Here is a 17,023-nt window from a genome sequence, read left to right as displayed (position 1 = left end):
CGATTACAGACATGAAAGTTGCCACATTACAACAGAAAAACTTCAAAACCAGACTCCAGCAAGAGACTGTTGAATTGGAATTCATTTGCAAATTGGATACAATTAACTTAGGCTTGAATAGAAACTGGGAGTGGCTAAGTCATTATGCAAGGTAACCTATTTCCCCTTGTTTTTTCCTACCCCCCCGCCCCCGTTCCTCAGACGTTCTTGTTAAACCCTGGATTTGTGCTGGAAATGGCCCACCTTGATTATCATACACACTGTAAGGAGAGTGATCACTTTAGATAAGCTATTACCAGCAGGAGAGTGGGGTGAGGGGAGAGAAAACCTTTTGTAGTGATAAACATTCATTTTTTCATGGTCTGTGTGTATAAAAGCATCTTCTGTATTTTCCACAGTATGCATCCGATGAAGTGAGCTGTAGCTCAAATAAATTGGTTAGTCTCTAAGGTGCCACAAGTACTCCTTTTCTTATCACCAATGATGTAAAACATTTGCACAAAATAAATAACATCCTGGTTAAGTAAATGTGCTTATACACTTTACCAATAATTAGCTCACATATAAACAGTGCATAACCTTTGATTACCATTTGCGTCTTTTCAGTTACTCTTCTCAACTTGAATGAACTCTGGTGTAAAATATTCCCCTTGTTTTGATTACATATAAAGAAAGTTACATCCAAAAAACTATGTTAAAAGAACATTGAGGTTGCAAAGTCAGGCACTCAGGAGATACCACAGCTGTGGTCAGGGGCGGCTCTACCAATTTTGCCGCCCCAAGCAGTCACCGCCGAAAGCCGCCATGGTAGGAAGAGTAGTGGAGCTGCCGCTGAATTGCCGCCCCGGGACACGGACTGCTGCCCCATTCTAAATGCTGCCCCAAGCATCTGCTTGGAAAGCTGGTGCTTGGAGCCGGCCCTGGCTGTGGTCCCCCTGGTGTGTATGCATTATGATACAGTCTTTAATTACAGGTTTCAGAGTAACAGCCGTGTTAGTCTGTATTCGCAAAAAGAAAAGGAGTACTTGTGGCACCTTAGAGACTAACCAATTTATTTGAGCATAAGCTTTCGGGATGAAGTGAGCTGTAGCTCATGAAAGCTTATGCTCAAATAAATTGGTTAGTCTCTAAGGTGCCACAAGTACTCCTTTTCTTAATTACAGTATCACTTCCACCAGTTCTTACCACTCTCAGCCTATCCTTGTTCCCACTTTGCTCTTCATCCCTCAGTAGTTGAGTCAGGTTGCTTCCTCCCTCTCCTCTACACTGCCTTGGGGCTATCAGAGGAAGCATTCTGAGCACAGGAGAGCCAATCCTCTTTCTCTTAGTTCTGATGCCTGGCACCACAACGGCCCTCTGTAGTGGGAGGAACATTTTCCGGGATATCCTTCTCAGCCCCTGCAACCTGGGATGGAGCATGCTCTGTACAGACAGAATCGCCAGATAATTTAGCTACCAAACTCAAAAAATCTTTACTGAGCATGTGTGAACTCAGATTTTCAGGTGTTATAATTTGGCCAAACTTGGTTCACAAAAGGCACATCCCGGACAGCAGAGCAATCTCTCTGCCAAATGTTAAGTCCCTGATCCCAAGCATGGAGACACCAGAACTTCTCAGTTAAATGGTTGCAAGATTATTATTTTTTAAGGTGAGCAAAAAATAAAATAAAAAAACGTCCCTACCCTCATTCTCAGAAATGGCTGAACCGTTTTTGCTAAAACTGTTTTGTTTTTTGATTGATCCCTTTTATTTGTTTCCAAATACAGAAAGTGCATTAAGTAATTTCATTACCTGCAATAGTACTAACCTTCTTACTAATTGTGACATGGCTAGTGTTAGTCAAAGAAGACTCACTCTAAAGCTTCAGGTTCCCAGAAGCTAATCCTGAAACACCTTGCTTATCTCAGAATTCTGGATATATTTAAAACAAATGTCACATTTTGGATTGGACAAGGTTGTCTTTGTCAAAAAGCAGCCTTTGGGACTAGCTGTTGGGATGCTGTTGTTTCATCAGAATTTAGATTATTGTACTTCTGTTTATCAACAGTTAACATGAAATTCACCAATACTTTAAGTGAATAGTTCTCCTATGAAATAGTCCTTGCCAAATACATTTTTTGGACAGAATGCCATCTACATCTATTTAGAGGAACCATTGTACAAGGGAACATTTAAAATGAATACAAACCAACCTTCCCTAACTATGTTTTAAAGCCAACATGTATGTCACCAGGATCCATAAGATATAGAATATTTGTTCTGAATCGTTATATCATCTCTGTATCTCTTTTAAGCCCAGAATCAACATGCCCCCAGCTATGCAAACATATTTGACATCTATCTATTCCAACATTCTTAATTAGTAATTTCCAGCCTCATTGTGTGTACTTTCACACTTTGTGCTCTGAAAGGTTGTGGAAAATAGAGAATGTTGTATTTGAGGTCACATAATTCACAGAGGAACATACTACATAAATGGAGCTTCAAAACCCAGGGCTTCATGGACACTAAAATCTCCAGGGGAAGCCAGATATTCACAGGGTATCTCTGAGCCCACAATTTTTCCCTTTGGGTTTCTGAATCCTCAGGGAAATGATAGCTGCGACACAGGTTGCCCCAGCATATTGCCAGATCAGCATGGACAGCTGTGGCTCTCAACAGTAGGAAGCATTGTTAGGTCAATCTTAAAGTAGGTCCTTGAAGTTAATGTGATTATGCAAATGCTGTCCTAACTACCATGGCTCTCTTTTATCCTTCACAAATGAATGCATTGTCACATTTCATTATGTGGATACAGTCCCATTGGTTTGGTGGTATCATTATATCTCTTGGAAATGGACCACGTAAAGGCCATTCACTGTTGGCATTGCATTGTGCCTTTCCTCAGGCAAAGAAACTTTGACCCACAAATTAGAGTGGTAGGGATTTTCAGGCCAAATGGTGCTTGCCTTATTCACATGATTACTCCCATTGACTTCACTGGGACTACTTGAGTAAGGCAAGCAGGAATTACTGTTAGAGACAATTCTACAGTTAAGTCCAGGTGCAATTTACACATGTTGAAGCTAATATGTGAGAAACATTAAAGCCCTGTGTTGCTGGACAGATCACTGTCATCCTAACATCTGAACAGGGTCAAATAAATGTTAATGGTTTTATTCAAACATATCAAACATGACTGATTTCAGACCCTTTGTTGATTTGTCTTCAATGAAAACTGGTAGCACGCAGTTTCATTTTTCATAGCAAAAAATGGTCTTTGTTGTTCACACAGCAAATCTCTTTTTGGATTATTTTCAATTTTTGCAGTGGGGGGCTGTCAGTTCCCTCCATTTATTCCCTTTTGTAAGCCTATGTCTTTCGGGCGAAGAAGGCACATCAATACTCTGAGGTGCATCAATACGTCTCCTGGGTTGGCTGGAAGGTAGTGCCCCTAAGAGAAATATGGAGTGCAACTTCTCAAAGAGCAGCATATACACTGTCACTGGAGCAGTCCTAGTCCTTTGTAGCTCAGGGAGACGGTGAGTTGTACCTGGAGCTCCACATCCTCCAATTATGTTCTTCTCTTCTCTATAATATCTTATATCATCCTCGTCAATGTATTCTCTAAATGCCACTAGAGCAGTAGGTAGGTCAGCCCTCTCCCCACTGATGTACATAATGAATAGAAAACCTAAGTTTAAATTATTCTAAATGTAGTGAAATGAATTTCTCCTTTCTTCCATATATTTCAATTTCCTTGTGAACTTTCGACCCCGTCCTAGGCAGGTAATGCCAATGTAACCAGACTGCAGTTCTAGCATCATGAGTCTCTCTGGCATGACACACAAGTACTTGAAAATTTAAACAGCCTGGACAAATTGGCCTTTCAGATGGGATTTCTTTATTTCAAGATAAATTTTTTAACAAGAGTTTATTTCTTGGTTTGGAAATCCTTTGAACAAAGTCAGTTAAAGAGGAAGCAAAAGGAGCTTGTGTCAGTCTGACGGTTAGGGAGGCAAACCAAGGTATCACTTTAAATTTAACAGTCCATCCATTCAAGCTGTCATATCAAAAAGGTGGTTGCTCCATTCATCCAATGCCGAAGTGGATGGTAGCAGGGGTTTTTTGGAAGTTAGAAAGATGCCCAAACCGTAGAAGTGACAGCTTAACACTAGGAAAATAATCCAGCATGTTATTTTAAAGATCAAATAGGTGGGGGGGGGGTGCAGTTTTATGATGCCTAAGGCTGAAGTATAGGGCAGGTGTGTCAGACTTATCCCTTTCACCTCACACTGTTCTTGAGACCTAAACGTTCAGACTATGCCACGCTGGTTGAATGCAGACAATCCAAAGCTGAGCTGGGACACGTTGTTTTTACAGTTGAGGTGCATAGGATATATACACCATAGTTTCTGTGATGGTTTTCTTTCACTATATGAGCTGCAGTTGTATTTTTATGGGTTTTGTGACAAAGTATATAGATTCCAATCAGAGGTTGGCAAGGGAAGGGTTAATCCTATTTTGGTTAGAGGAAGCTAGGGCTATGTCTTCATTGCAGAGTTAACTGAAGTTATCTACACTCAAGTTACTCTTCTCAAGTTTGTCTAGCTCTAGTGAAAGTGGCCACGCTGTGAAACAAAACTCCAGCTGCTGGGTTGATACTGGCGCTGCCGTAGGCGGCAGATGAAGCTTCCCCTGGGGGAGGATAGCTCCCTGTCCTGCCTCTTCCTCCCATGCCCCCCGCACACTCCGTCCCTGCCCCTGCTCTGCCCTAGGCCTCTGCTCCCTCCCCACTCCACCCTCCTTTGGCCACCACCACTCACCACATTGCTCCTCTCCTCGCCCACGAGGCTCCCTCGCCCACCACTCCCCTCATCCCTCTTCTCCTCCATTGTTCTCCCCATCAGGGGGGAGAGGGGGGGTAGGGTGACCAGACAGCAAGTGTGAAAAATCGGGACGGGGTGGGGGGTAATAGGAGCCTACATAAGAAAAAGACCCCAAAATTGGGACTGTCCCTATAAAATCGGGACATCTGCTCATCCGAGGGCGGAGTGAGGAGGAATGCGGCGGGCAGGGAGACCTCTCAGGGAGGGGGGGTGAAGGAGAGGAGGGACTTGGCGAGTGGCTGGGACTTCCAGAGAGAGGAGGCGGAGTGGAGGACAGGAGAGATTCACCAGGCAGGGGCAGGCAGTGGGGGCCTCGGGGAAGGGGTGGAGTGGGGAGGAGAAGAGGAGGAGTGCAGGCGGGACCACCACACCGCCCAGGCATCTGGCAGCCAGTCAGCAGTGGCTGTGCCAGGGGAGGCTTCGCTTCCTCTGGCCTATTATACCTGCCACCCATAGGCACTGCACTCACTCAGATGTGGCACTAAGCCATTTAGATACACATCCCGTGGTGCCTAGCCCTGCATAAGCTGAGCCACTCTATGAATTGTTTACCAGGAAACTGCGGGACAACTAGTCTGGCCATTTCTGAGCACATGGTGGGGATTGCGGGAAGGCATTGGAGGACTAGCAGCACTCAAATGGTGCTAGCCTATGCCCACATTGCAGAAGTAGTTGCTAAGCAGCTGATGAGTTGTGCTAATTCAAGCTTCAGCCGACGTCTCCTGATGGGCCAGCCAATTCCAGTTAAGGGTTTTTGTGTATGGGTGGGATGTGAGTTGCAGCAACACCTGAGTTACAACTCAAGTTAACTTTGCAGTGAAGACAAGCCCTTAGACACCAAGATAGCAAGCACTTCAGAAATACTGTAGCGAGAACCACAGGTACCTTCCCTGAGTGCAGGGCTGAGTCAGCTGTGGGCAATTAATATTTTCTAGCCCAGTACTGTGTGGGTCTGATCCGAAAGCCACTGAAGTCAATGCGGTTTTTCATTGGCCTCAATGGGCTTTGGCTCAGGCCCTATCACACAGATGTGCTGTGGTGGCTAAGTCTACCAGCAAGAGAGGAGTGCTAGAAACATGACTGGCACTGAAAGGCAAAAGAAGAAAGAAAATATTGCTCTTCTTTATTCCATGACTGAAATGAGATGTAGCTAAGACCTTTGCTTTGGAAGGAGCTGAAGTAAGCCCTGGCTTGCCTTTTCTCTGGCTGAGGTAATCCCTGTTGTATTTTGTTTGGCTCTTTACTTTTCTCTTTGAAACAAACCACACCACAGAGGGGTTGAGGCTCCATTGAGGGATGCAGAACCATTGTCATTGGGTTTAGGCGATCACAGGATGCAGATTGTGTCAGGGAAAGCAGCCAAAGCTTCATACGCTTTCTTCATTGCTCCTATGCTAGTGACACCAGTCTTGTGCCACAGTTCAATACCAACAGCTTTTATTGATCATATTCTATCTGTGCTCATGTGTGGCTATGTTACGGTATTCAGGGGCTATGGTTAAAACTGCAGAAGAGGCATTTCCTTTCCCTCTCTTTATTGATCAGACCTAAGCACGTCATAAACTGTCTACTCACAGCCATCCATACACAGCAATGCAGGGGACGTTGCTGGCCAAAGACATAATGGCAAAGCCCTATATATGAAAAGGGCTATGGAAACTCTAATGTCCATGCAATGCAAATAGGACACTCCATTGTTAAGGTTCCCTCCAACAGACCCGCCACCACTTCCCCACAACCCCATGATGAATTGGACAGTCCATATTTTATCTACCTACAAAAGTTGGAGTAGTGCTTCTAGGATCAAAACCTGTGGTTATTGGGAATATAGGTACTGTATTGCAAACCCATGCCTTACCATCCCCTCAAGTTTAGAGTGTGCCCACGTCTGTTGATTTGAGAGTAAGTGAAACATTATCGCTAGAAAATGACAAACAGAGGAGTATACATGCATTCATGCCCATCTGTGTTCAGCCATTCAAACTTCCTGATGTATTTGGCATCAGCAGTGCTCTAGTTATGTGCTACACTGGAAATAATTGGGAGATGTGTAGAGTTGGTCAAATAGTGTAAAAATTTGTTTATGAACACTTTTCTGAATTAGAAACGTTATTAGGCACTGTTTGTGAATATTCATTTGACCAAAAAAAATAAAAAAAAAATTCAGATAAATGTTTGTAAATGTTACATATTTGTGATTAATCAAAAAACAAAATTTGTTTCCCCATGAAATTTGTTTCTGACAAAAGTCAAAGTATTTCATAAATGTTAAGCTATTCAATCAAGGAACAGAAATAGCAGCACCATGTGACTTAGGTGACCAATCACAAACTTCAGTATAAGGAATTCTGATTAGTTGCCCAAATACTTTCTATGAACAATTCACTTAAAGTTCTTAGACCCAAGTATGTTTGTAAAAATGATTTGTAGAACCATATTAAATACATAACAAATTTAATTTGATTGCAGATAGTTTATGAATAAAAAGCATCAAACGTGCTGAATAAATTGCTAACTTTGAATTGTATAACCAGCCCTATTAATGTGCCTGCATTTCTGAGGGCAGAATTTGGCTCTGGATGATATATCCTCACTCATTTAAAACGCAATAGTCATCCAAAGGAAAAGCTCTAGCTGTTTCTTTCTGGCAGGAAAAGAAGGTTGTGAGTTCACACTGGCACCAGGGACTGCAGTGAAAACTGCCTAGACGCCTGTGTCAAGTCCAAAAAAAAGAGGTCAACAACAACAACTACTCTAGTCGGTTAGGAATGATCAGTTTAATTTGAATTAAAGACATGAGTCCTGAGGATTGAAAGATTTGGCCAGGCTGCCTCTCCTTGGCTGCTCAGCTAAAATCATACCTCAGACACACTGATTCTTGGCAATGCTTGTCTGCTCTATTGATTGACTCCTCCCATAATAATGAAAAAGCAGCCAAGCAGGATGCAGAACAGTGTTTAAAAACCATAATACTTACTCTCCTTAACTCATTTTCTTCTTCCTAGTAGAAACAGCCTGGTTTATTCTATAAACTAAATCCTTCCTCCTCTGCCCCCTGCATAGGGGAATGATTTGATATAGAATTTAATCTGGCAGAAGGGGAAGGTAGAAAGGGTGGATAAACCACCTGGTTTAAATGATTGACCATGTGGGGTTGCGGTTTGCTCCAGAGCAGTGGTTTTCAACCTGTGGCCCATGGACCCCTGGGGGTCCGCAGACTGTGTCTAAGATTTTCAAAGAGGTCCGTACCTCCATTCAAAATTTTTTAGGGGTCCACAAATTAAAAAATGGTTGAACACCACTGTTCTAGAGTCAACCACTTGCCTGGCCGGCCAGCGCGAAGGAGCAATGCCAAAAGGATGGCTAGGGAGAATACATTAGGACCAAGAGAGTGAGGGTAAAAGTAATAGCAAAAACAACGAGGAGTCCTTGTGGCACCTTAGAGACTTAATACATTTATTTGGGCATAAGCTTTCATGGGCTAAATGACTGGTGACTGAATGAAGAGGGTTTTTGCTGATACAGACTAACATTTCTACTACTCTGAAACCTGACACCATGCAAGGCGGTAAAAATAATGAACACCTGGGAAATATTTTTCCTCCAGCTTTTTGTAGCGAGATGTAACCCAGTGGTCAGTTTGTGTTATGGGTCTCCTGCGGTGTCTGATCCACTGCAGATGTGAATCCGTTACAGCCACTAGCTAGGAGAGAGTGGCTCTTTAGCTCAAGATGTACAGACTTATACTTTTCGCTCTGGAGATCCGCAGTCCAAGATGGTAGCTCTCACATAGTTGAGTCTTTTCCAGAATTTGAACCTGGAACCTCTTGCACAGAAAATGCACTATTCTGGAACAATGCACTGAGGACAGGTAAAAAATTGCAAAGCTTGCTGGAAAACTGCTTCATGGGCTGGTATTTTCTGTTACTGTTTCACTGCTCCTCTGCCTCTTTTTAAAATAACCCCCCCCCCCGCACCCGAGACAAAATAACACCTTTGAAATTAGTGCCCCCTGCTTAAATAATATACATATATATAATTCTTTGCAAAATTCAAAAGCCTTCACACTGGTGATGTTATGAACCTATAATTGCAGGGCTGTAAAACGGTTCATAGATGTTTGAGCCAAATTCTGCTCCTAATTAAATGCAGAATAACTTGACTGAATCTCAGTGGGCCAAATTCTACTTTCACGTACACTATTGACTTTGCTGGAGTGACTTCATATTTCCAACAGTCGGGGGTAAATTCACCCAAGTGCAGAAGCTGAATTGGCACTAAGCCAATTACCTCTTGCCAAGACCACTTACAACCTCAAGAGAGGGTTTGAATGCTGCTTAACTAATGCATAGGACTTATGCTGAGCCTCTGCAAGGGGGTGTATTTTACTCTTTGAGCAGAATTTGACCGAAGGGAACTGTTCAGGTGAACACGGCAAGCAGGATTTAACCTTTATTTTGAAGAGCAAGCACAGTGAAAGTTGGTAGAAAAAAATGAATAATCAAATATGTGGGCCACAGCATTCAAACAAAGCCTGTTCTCTTGTTCATTCCAAGATCCACATGAATGCAGAATTCTATGCAAATCAGGCTTAATCTGCTGAGTGTTTTGCATTTTCAATAAAAGGAGTGAAAGGAAAAAGGAAGAGTTTTCCTACCTATTAGCTATAACTGTCACCATAAATAAGGCACCTATTAAAACGATGTTTGCATGCCATGTTAGGGCGATTAGTCCTCTGCAAAAAGATGAAAGTTCCAATGCTGGGTATTTCCAGAGCAAACCTCCAGATTCTCTATTTAGCTAAACCCTGGCTAGATGGTTACAGTAACGTGCTCTCAAAAACCAGCAGTGCTTTGCAGTTAGGAGTGCAGACCTTCACTGCCAGGGGCAGGCTTCTCAGTGAAATGAGAGACCTAGCATAAGTTTGGGGTTGTTTTAGCTTCAAAGCCTTACTTAAGCTGTAACATGCACAAATAGAACACTTTTCATTGTCCATGAAATCCTGCAGCCCCCTCTCTCACTTTGGATAAACAATTTCATGCCCCCATGGCGGAGGGTCGGTGCTATCCCCCACTGTAGCAGACTACAAAGACAGTAAATAAGCTGCAGGAGGCTGAGCAATTCCCCCAGCGTGTGGGCAGCGTAAGGCTGACGTAAGCAGCCCTCCGCTGGCCTGTGGCTGCTCCTACTTACACCAGGGGCCAAAAGCACCCAAGAATGCAGGTTCTTCAAAGGGGCTGCAAAGTCACATTGGCCCTCGCCTTTCCCTGAACTGTGCCTCTGGAGGGGCACCAGATGACCTGGGCGAGAAACTGTGCTGCACATCTTAGTCACAGCACAGAAGGAAGGCAGCTAAGGTCGCTGCAAGCCATCTTTTGACCTTGTATTATACTGGGCTGCTTTGGGGACTGGAGGGGCCTCCAAAGTAACTTAGGCAGCCCTGGGGAACCTGTCTACACGAGGCCAAGTCTCTCCGGGCTGGCCTATGGGCTGCAGCATTCCCTGCAACCCTCTGCAGCGCTGGTGTCAGAGGCCCACCCTGCCATACGCCTCCCGCCCCAGCACACCCATGTGCCAAAGCTTGCAAAGGGCATCCTTGAAGGGCAACCTTATGGCGACCTACCACCGTGCCTGTACCGGGAGAACCCTCCCGCAAGGGGATATGGGGCTCTAAGAGCTCCTTTACACTGCTCCAGCCCTTTTACCTTGAGTAAAGGGGCTAGAGTCAGGGTGTGGATCTTAGCCCTGGTTCTTAGAGACTTAGTAGGTTGAGCCTCAAATTATGTTAAATTGTCTCTCAGATGGAGCCAAATTCTGCTCTCATTTACACCAATGTATCTCTGGAACACCTGCATCAACTTGAATTTTTAGCACAGGGTGTTCTGCAACAGTTAAGTAAGCTGAATGATAGTTTTAATAGTGACTTGTATGATAGCATCTCTTGAAAAGCTGATAGAGCAAGGGGCAGAGTGCCCTCATTTTCCAGCTAAACCTAGGGAGGGTGATTCTCCTCCGCACTTTCCTGGATCTGGCCCTACAGGCCTGATCACTTATCCATGAAACTCACTAGGAGTTTTGGGTTAGATTTTGATCTCTTTGGGTTAGATTTTGAGCCATGTAAAAAAGTACGCATGGACGTCCTGCTGCAGTATATGCACCCAGGATATTGCTTTTATTGCATCTGGTATGCCAGTCTCAAATGGGAGGACGCAAATAAACTGGACAATAGCCCAGCAGAGCACCAGTTTTGCATAGAAGCTGCTGCTAGCCCCTCAGTTGCCAAGATTACTCTGTTTTTTGGTGTGGCTGTAGCTTTCAGGCCTGAATCTGCTGGAAGCTGAGCACCCTTGACTCCCATAAAGGTCAATAAGAGTTGAGGGTGTTGACTGTGTACCAGGATGAGGCCCTTCAGGTCTGAACAAGGTCCTACTCTTAGAATGCTACTAAGAATATACTACTACTATATACTGGACTGAGGCAGAACCCAACCTGCTACTGCTTACTCACCTAATTGTCCCATTGGCCTCAAGGGAAAAAGTCCCGTTGATCTGATGGTGGCAATATTATTTCTGACAATAATGTTTAATAGGAGCAAGTTTCAGAGACTAAGCGAATTTAAGTAAAAAAAGGACACACTTTATTTATCTACAAGGCAGTACATTGTCATACCAAAAATTAAGTGCAGATGAAGCTGCACCAAATGCTATTAAGGCAGCGAAGTCAGAGTCTTATTAAAAACAAACAAACAAACAAACAAACAAAAAAAAACAGTGTTCTTGCCAGATCGGTAGAGGTTTGGTACGGCAGTATAAAGAACCATACATTTCTAAGAACCTGATTCAGTATGTGAAACCCAAGTTAGGGAACAATTAGGCTAACCATGGAACGAAACAGACAACATGAACAAGACAGCTTTCTCCCAAACATATGAAGGTGCAATGCATGCTCTTACAAACCAATGAGAAACAAAACACAACCAGACAAAAAATAAAAAAGAAATCTCCCAGGAACAGTGTTCAAAAGTATTGCTTATAAAAAAAGGGGGAGGGGGAAAGTAAATATATAAAAAAATAAAATAAAAAGGTCTGAAATGCTAGTGCAGAGTCAATTAGCTAACACCAAAGTTTGTTTTCTTTCCATATAAAGCTGTACTGCCCCTTTTACACTAGCAGCACGTCTACATGCTAAAGTCCATAGCAGCAAAACACAGTATCCATTTGGCATTTACAAAATTAAATTACTGAATAAAAATATAATTTGCTCTCATAAATCTATGTTTCATACAGTAATAATTTTTAAAGCAAGCTAATAAAAATCCCCCCAAAACAGAAACACACAATGTATAAGTGGTCTAAAACCATAACAAAATCAAATAGTACTTCAAACGGTATGGATTTTTGAGCATTCACAATCTTGATCAGTTTCCCCCTTTGTAATGACTAGCGTTTGTAGTAATGCTTTTTTATTGCAGTATTTTGTACCAATGCATTTTGTTCAGTGATTCAGAATAAAACTGTCTGAGTACCTGCTCTTTATAAAAACCCCACACGGTTTGTCACTGAAATAACAATACTGGTGTATTATGTCTGCTTGATCTGAAAAAGTACAAAAACAATCACTTGATTTTTAAAAGTCTGCATTAAGATAATAATTCGTTGATTAAAATTCAATACCTAATAATTTAGGCAAGTGTCATTTATTTAAAAAAAATCCGTTTAAGTTGGGTGAAATCCAACAAGAATATGCTCCGTGACTAAATGCACTTTGTGCTGCTCCCAACTGTTGTACCACAACAAAAATATGTTCTTCTCCCATTCGCGAAAAGTTTCCATGTAGAGGAACGGTGAATTCCAGGTCAACGTGAAGTGTTTTGAAAACCGTAATGCTTGTCTGTAGACCCTTTACATGACCAGAGTCCGTGCTGAGAATGCATTCATGTATTTGCGTGCCTGCTCGGTGAGGATCATCTGATCCTCTATCTTCCCACAGGATGCTGATTCCCAGGCATTGCTCAGGTGCTAAATTTTAAAAACAAGGAGAGAAGTTAGGGTCTGGTAGAATATTATTTATTTTTTTGTATCACGGTAGCACCTCCAGGCCCCGACTCAGATCAGACCCCAAGGTGCTAGACACTATACAAACATACTCGGAGACAGTCCCCCGCCCTGAAGAATTTAACATCTAATTAGACAAGATATACCAAGGAAATATTATTCCATTTTACAGATGGGTAACTGAGGCAGAGAAAGAGATTAAATGATTTACGATCAAACAGGCAGAGCAGAGAATGGAACTCAAATCTCCTGAGACTTAGAAGGCTGTCTTTCCTCTGTACAAGAGTATCTTCAGAGAGTTCCCTTCTCTTGCCTTTCTAGTAAAGGCCTAACTAGAGATGTTCTTTGCAGGTTAACCCGAACACTGCTCTGACAGATTTAAAAACTACACGCACATGTAAATTCCTGCTGGATTTTTAGACTATAAAGATAGATTCTACCTGCCTCTGCACCCCTCAACCAGATTTGATGATCATGACGGCAGCTAACAAATAGTTCAACCTTCTTAGCCACTTTTGCCTGTGCGTAGTGATTAGCACATACCCAGTCGCAGATCCACTTTAGCAGAAAGGAGGAGGGGGAGAACTGGCTTTCAGCAGAAATAACAGGCTAATTATAATTGAAGACATTTCAGTTCTTGGATTATTTACAGGGACTGGAGACTGTTCAGTACAGTGTTACACTGAGATAAACATATCCACTGTGAGGGCTGCGCACAGTGTGTTTGTTTACTCACTATACAGGTGAAATGTTCTTCATTGCCTGGAGCCATAAGTAGTGTAGGAATTTCAGCTCCTGGAATTTACTAACACACACATTTTTCCTCTGATCTATTTTTGTTGTTCAAACTAACACTTTTGCCAGGACAATTTACCACCTAAACACACAACTGCATTATTAGGCAGTGCTAGCCATACAAATTTCTGTGTTCCAAACATCTAAACATAATTACTTGCTTCAAAATTGTTTGCTAAGAGGGGAACTGTCCTGTTGTTAACAACCAAGTTGGTGGATCTCCTGATTGCCTGAAGATCTAAAAGTGTGGCCAAATCAGCAGAAACAAACACGAATCCTCCTTTGCCTGCAACATGCAGCATCTTGTACATTTCAGGATCCACACTGTTCAATTACATGGTCATTATTTGCCCTAATTCTAGGACTCTAGCTTAAAGCATGTGCTGTTTAAGGTACTTGTTTTGGCCTACCGAACACATAATAGGCTCCTTAGTTAGTCTCCAACCTGAATTTATATAGACTATCATCCTAACTGGGAACACTGTTATTTGAGACACATTTAGGTTTGATGTGAAAAGCCATGGAACCCAGTATATAATTTGAACGATTACATACACGTGTTATCCTAGATAACATTTAACAAATATCCCCAATAAAAACTTTGCTGTGAAGGGTGCTGTACAAACACATACGCAGATGTACTCCTTGCCCAAAAGGGTTTACAATCCGAAAGAGAGAGAATAAATGACCAGTGGAGGGAAAGGGATACAACACATAAACAGTGGAATCCAGGTGAAGGCTGGTGCACATCATATTATATCTGGATTTTTCTTTTTTAAATTTATTTTTTGCCTTCACCGATTTATTTTTAGATTCCAAATGTTGGGTTTGATCCTACAGTCTTTTTGCATGCAAAACTCCCACTGACTTCCAGTAAAGTCCCCCCACCCAGAAGGAGTGCTAGATCAGACATGAAATCATTAGGCTCTGCATGTATCTGTGAAGAGACATGTCGTACACCTAGTTCAACCCAACCTCATCTTGTCATACACCATGTGGTGTGACTCCGTCTAGATTACATACCACAGCTGAAAAGCAGGTGTGACATACTTTTCACTTCACAGAGACACACGTGACATGCCTCAAAATGCTGCAACTTCCTTGTATGTTTTAGGTAAACAGCTTCCAGGGTTCAATTTTCAAAAGCACCTAAGTCATTGAGAAACCTAGTTATATTGACTTTCAATGGGAGTTAGACACCTAAGTGACTTAGGTGCTTGTGAAATGTTTACCCCCCACATTTCTGGATTCTCTCTCAAAAGAGTCAAATTAATCTCTGGTGTAACGCCACCGATTTTACTACAGGGTCAAATTTGGTCTCTAGTAAATAGCTGAAAGAAAACTTTCCCCTGTTTGGTCATTCCAGAAGTCTGATGTTTTAAATGACAAAAGTATGTCTCCATTTTCCTTCTGAGCTTCTGAAGTTTCAATGTGCTGGTCTACAAAAGTGGGTTCAGTCTTCCTTTAAATAGCTGAAAACATATGGCAGCAAGATTCCATCTGTCACAAGCTGACAATTTTTTAAACATGGAACTAAAATCATGCAGAGAGTGTCCCAATTTCATAAACGATTCTTGAGTGTCAGGTATTTTTACATTGGGCTCTTTGCATTAAGAGATGTATGTGTTTAAAAACCCATGTATCCTGCCATCTCCATATCTCAGCAGGCTGCTACATGTCTGTTATTCCACTTAAAAAGCATTAAATAACATTTTTACCACATTGGCCTTCATTTAAGTGAGTGTCAAGATGGAAGAATCCAACGAAACAATACCAAACCCTACTTTTGGTGTCTGTTGTCTCCCATGCCACAATGAGGAAGCAGAGTTAGATCAGGCACACAAATATTATGAGGGGTAGAGGAGAATTCAGTGGATCCACAACATGCATCAGTTTTAAGTGACTTATGTCTATAGAGCAGAACTCATATGATGGCGGAATCTGACTTCTAATATGTTTTCTATCTGTACTAGAAATTTAGACTTCATTAATTCTCCCTCCCCCTCCCCCCACAAAGTACCCATGAACAGCCAAATTCTTTAGTCCAATTTAAGTCAGTATGAGTTTTGTTTGAATAAGGACCACGGAATTTGGACCAAAGTACCTGTGTGATTTCTATTCAAGTTTTCACTCTTGTCGTTTGGTATTCAGATAATGTTTTAAGAAAGTTAGAACAAGCCCCTAACAAAGCACAATGCCTTTGCTCTGCCAGCCTTGCAGCTCACTTTTGGAGGCATGTGTTAAAGTCATCTGAACTCAGGCAACTCCACTTCCACTCTTGGCACAGATTGTTAGGTCTCACAACCCAGGCAGAGCACATTTCCGGATGTGAATAAAAAGTCCAAGAAGCCACTTTGTAAAGAGGGAAAAGCAACTTGGAGGCTGAGAAGCACAATGAATCAGCTCAGCAAAAGTGTCAGCAGGGCTCAGTTTCAAGAGAATTTCAACATGAGTGCAGAAAGCAGAGCCTAATACTCACATCAAAAGATTAAAAGAAAGGGACAGGGGTTGAGCAGAAAGCTAGAGACATAAAGGAAACGGGTCAGAACCAGACGCTATAATACACCTTTTAGAGAGCCGCCATTACCGTCCCTGTTTCACAGCTCACGTGACAGTGCCTTGCATAGGCAAAACTGTTGCCGTCAACAGGAGTTTTGCTGCACAAAGACTAAAGGATTGGGCCCATAATTAGAAGCTTTAGGGCATGATCCAAAGCCCACTGAAGCCTAAGGGGCTCTGGATCAGGCCTGTAAGTCTGCATATGGGTAAGAATTCTTTCAGTCTTCCGTTACCAATATTTCTGTAGCAGTATTTTTGTTCTTTCACTGACAGTTTTTTCCCTCTTTAAATTAGAATAATGGAAAAAAACAGTATGCTACCATGAGTTCCCATACAATTAAGAGACCTGTGGTACAATTCTAGCCATGTCATTCTCCTTGGTTCATTTTTTTGCATCAGTAATCCTACCAGGACATCCTTCTCTTGGCAGAAGAATTATCTCACTTATCCTGTAATGTGCCTTCAGCTGCCCCAGGCAGAAGTGAACTGTAAACAAACTGTTAAAGCTTTAACTGGGATATCCAATTAAAGCACTTTAAATAAAAACTTGGATCCTTTAAAGAAAACAGAACAGTAAGGCAAGACAAGGCTGTGCAAAGGTGCTTTTCTGACAGGACTAGCCTTTCTGCGCCCAGAGTATGAATTCCTTATATTATGCTGTCTGTATATTTTTAACATGTTCTTTCAGCATTACCATACTATACCTGCTAAGAAAGGTACTCGCAACAAGCACTTCTGTAGTCACG

The 17,023-nt window shown here is 42.3% G+C and overlaps 1 protein-coding gene across 5 annotated transcripts in view; it reads right to left on the bottom strand.

Annotated features, from left to right (window-relative positions):
• Positions 1-11,428: 11,428 nt before the first annotated feature.
• The window catches only part of MYB (MYB proto-oncogene, transcription factor), a 35,149-nt gene continuing 29,554 nt past the window's right edge, over positions 11,429-17,023 (bottom strand). For 3 of the 5 annotated variants that reach the window (XM_074948465.1, XM_074948466.1, XM_074948467.1), the window contains one exon: positions 11,432-12,887. In XM_074948465.1, coding sequence (XP_074804566.1) covers positions 12,771-12,887 — 117 coding nt within the window. In that variant the 3' untranslated portion in view covers positions 11,432-12,770. Of the gene's footprint in view, positions 12,888-17,023 lie in introns of all 5 variants that reach the window. The other 2 variants (XM_074948463.1, XM_074948464.1) reach the window with 2 other exon arrangements.

The sequence above is a fragment of the Natator depressus genome, chromosome 3 (assembly GCF_965152275.1).
Source record: "Natator depressus isolate rNatDep1 chromosome 3, rNatDep2.hap1, whole genome shotgun sequence".
Lineage (NCBI taxonomy): Eukaryota > Metazoa > Chordata > Testudines > Cheloniidae > Natator > Natator depressus.
The sequence above is the reverse complement of the archived record's forward strand: the minus strand, read 5'-3'. Positions and strand labels throughout refer to the sequence as shown.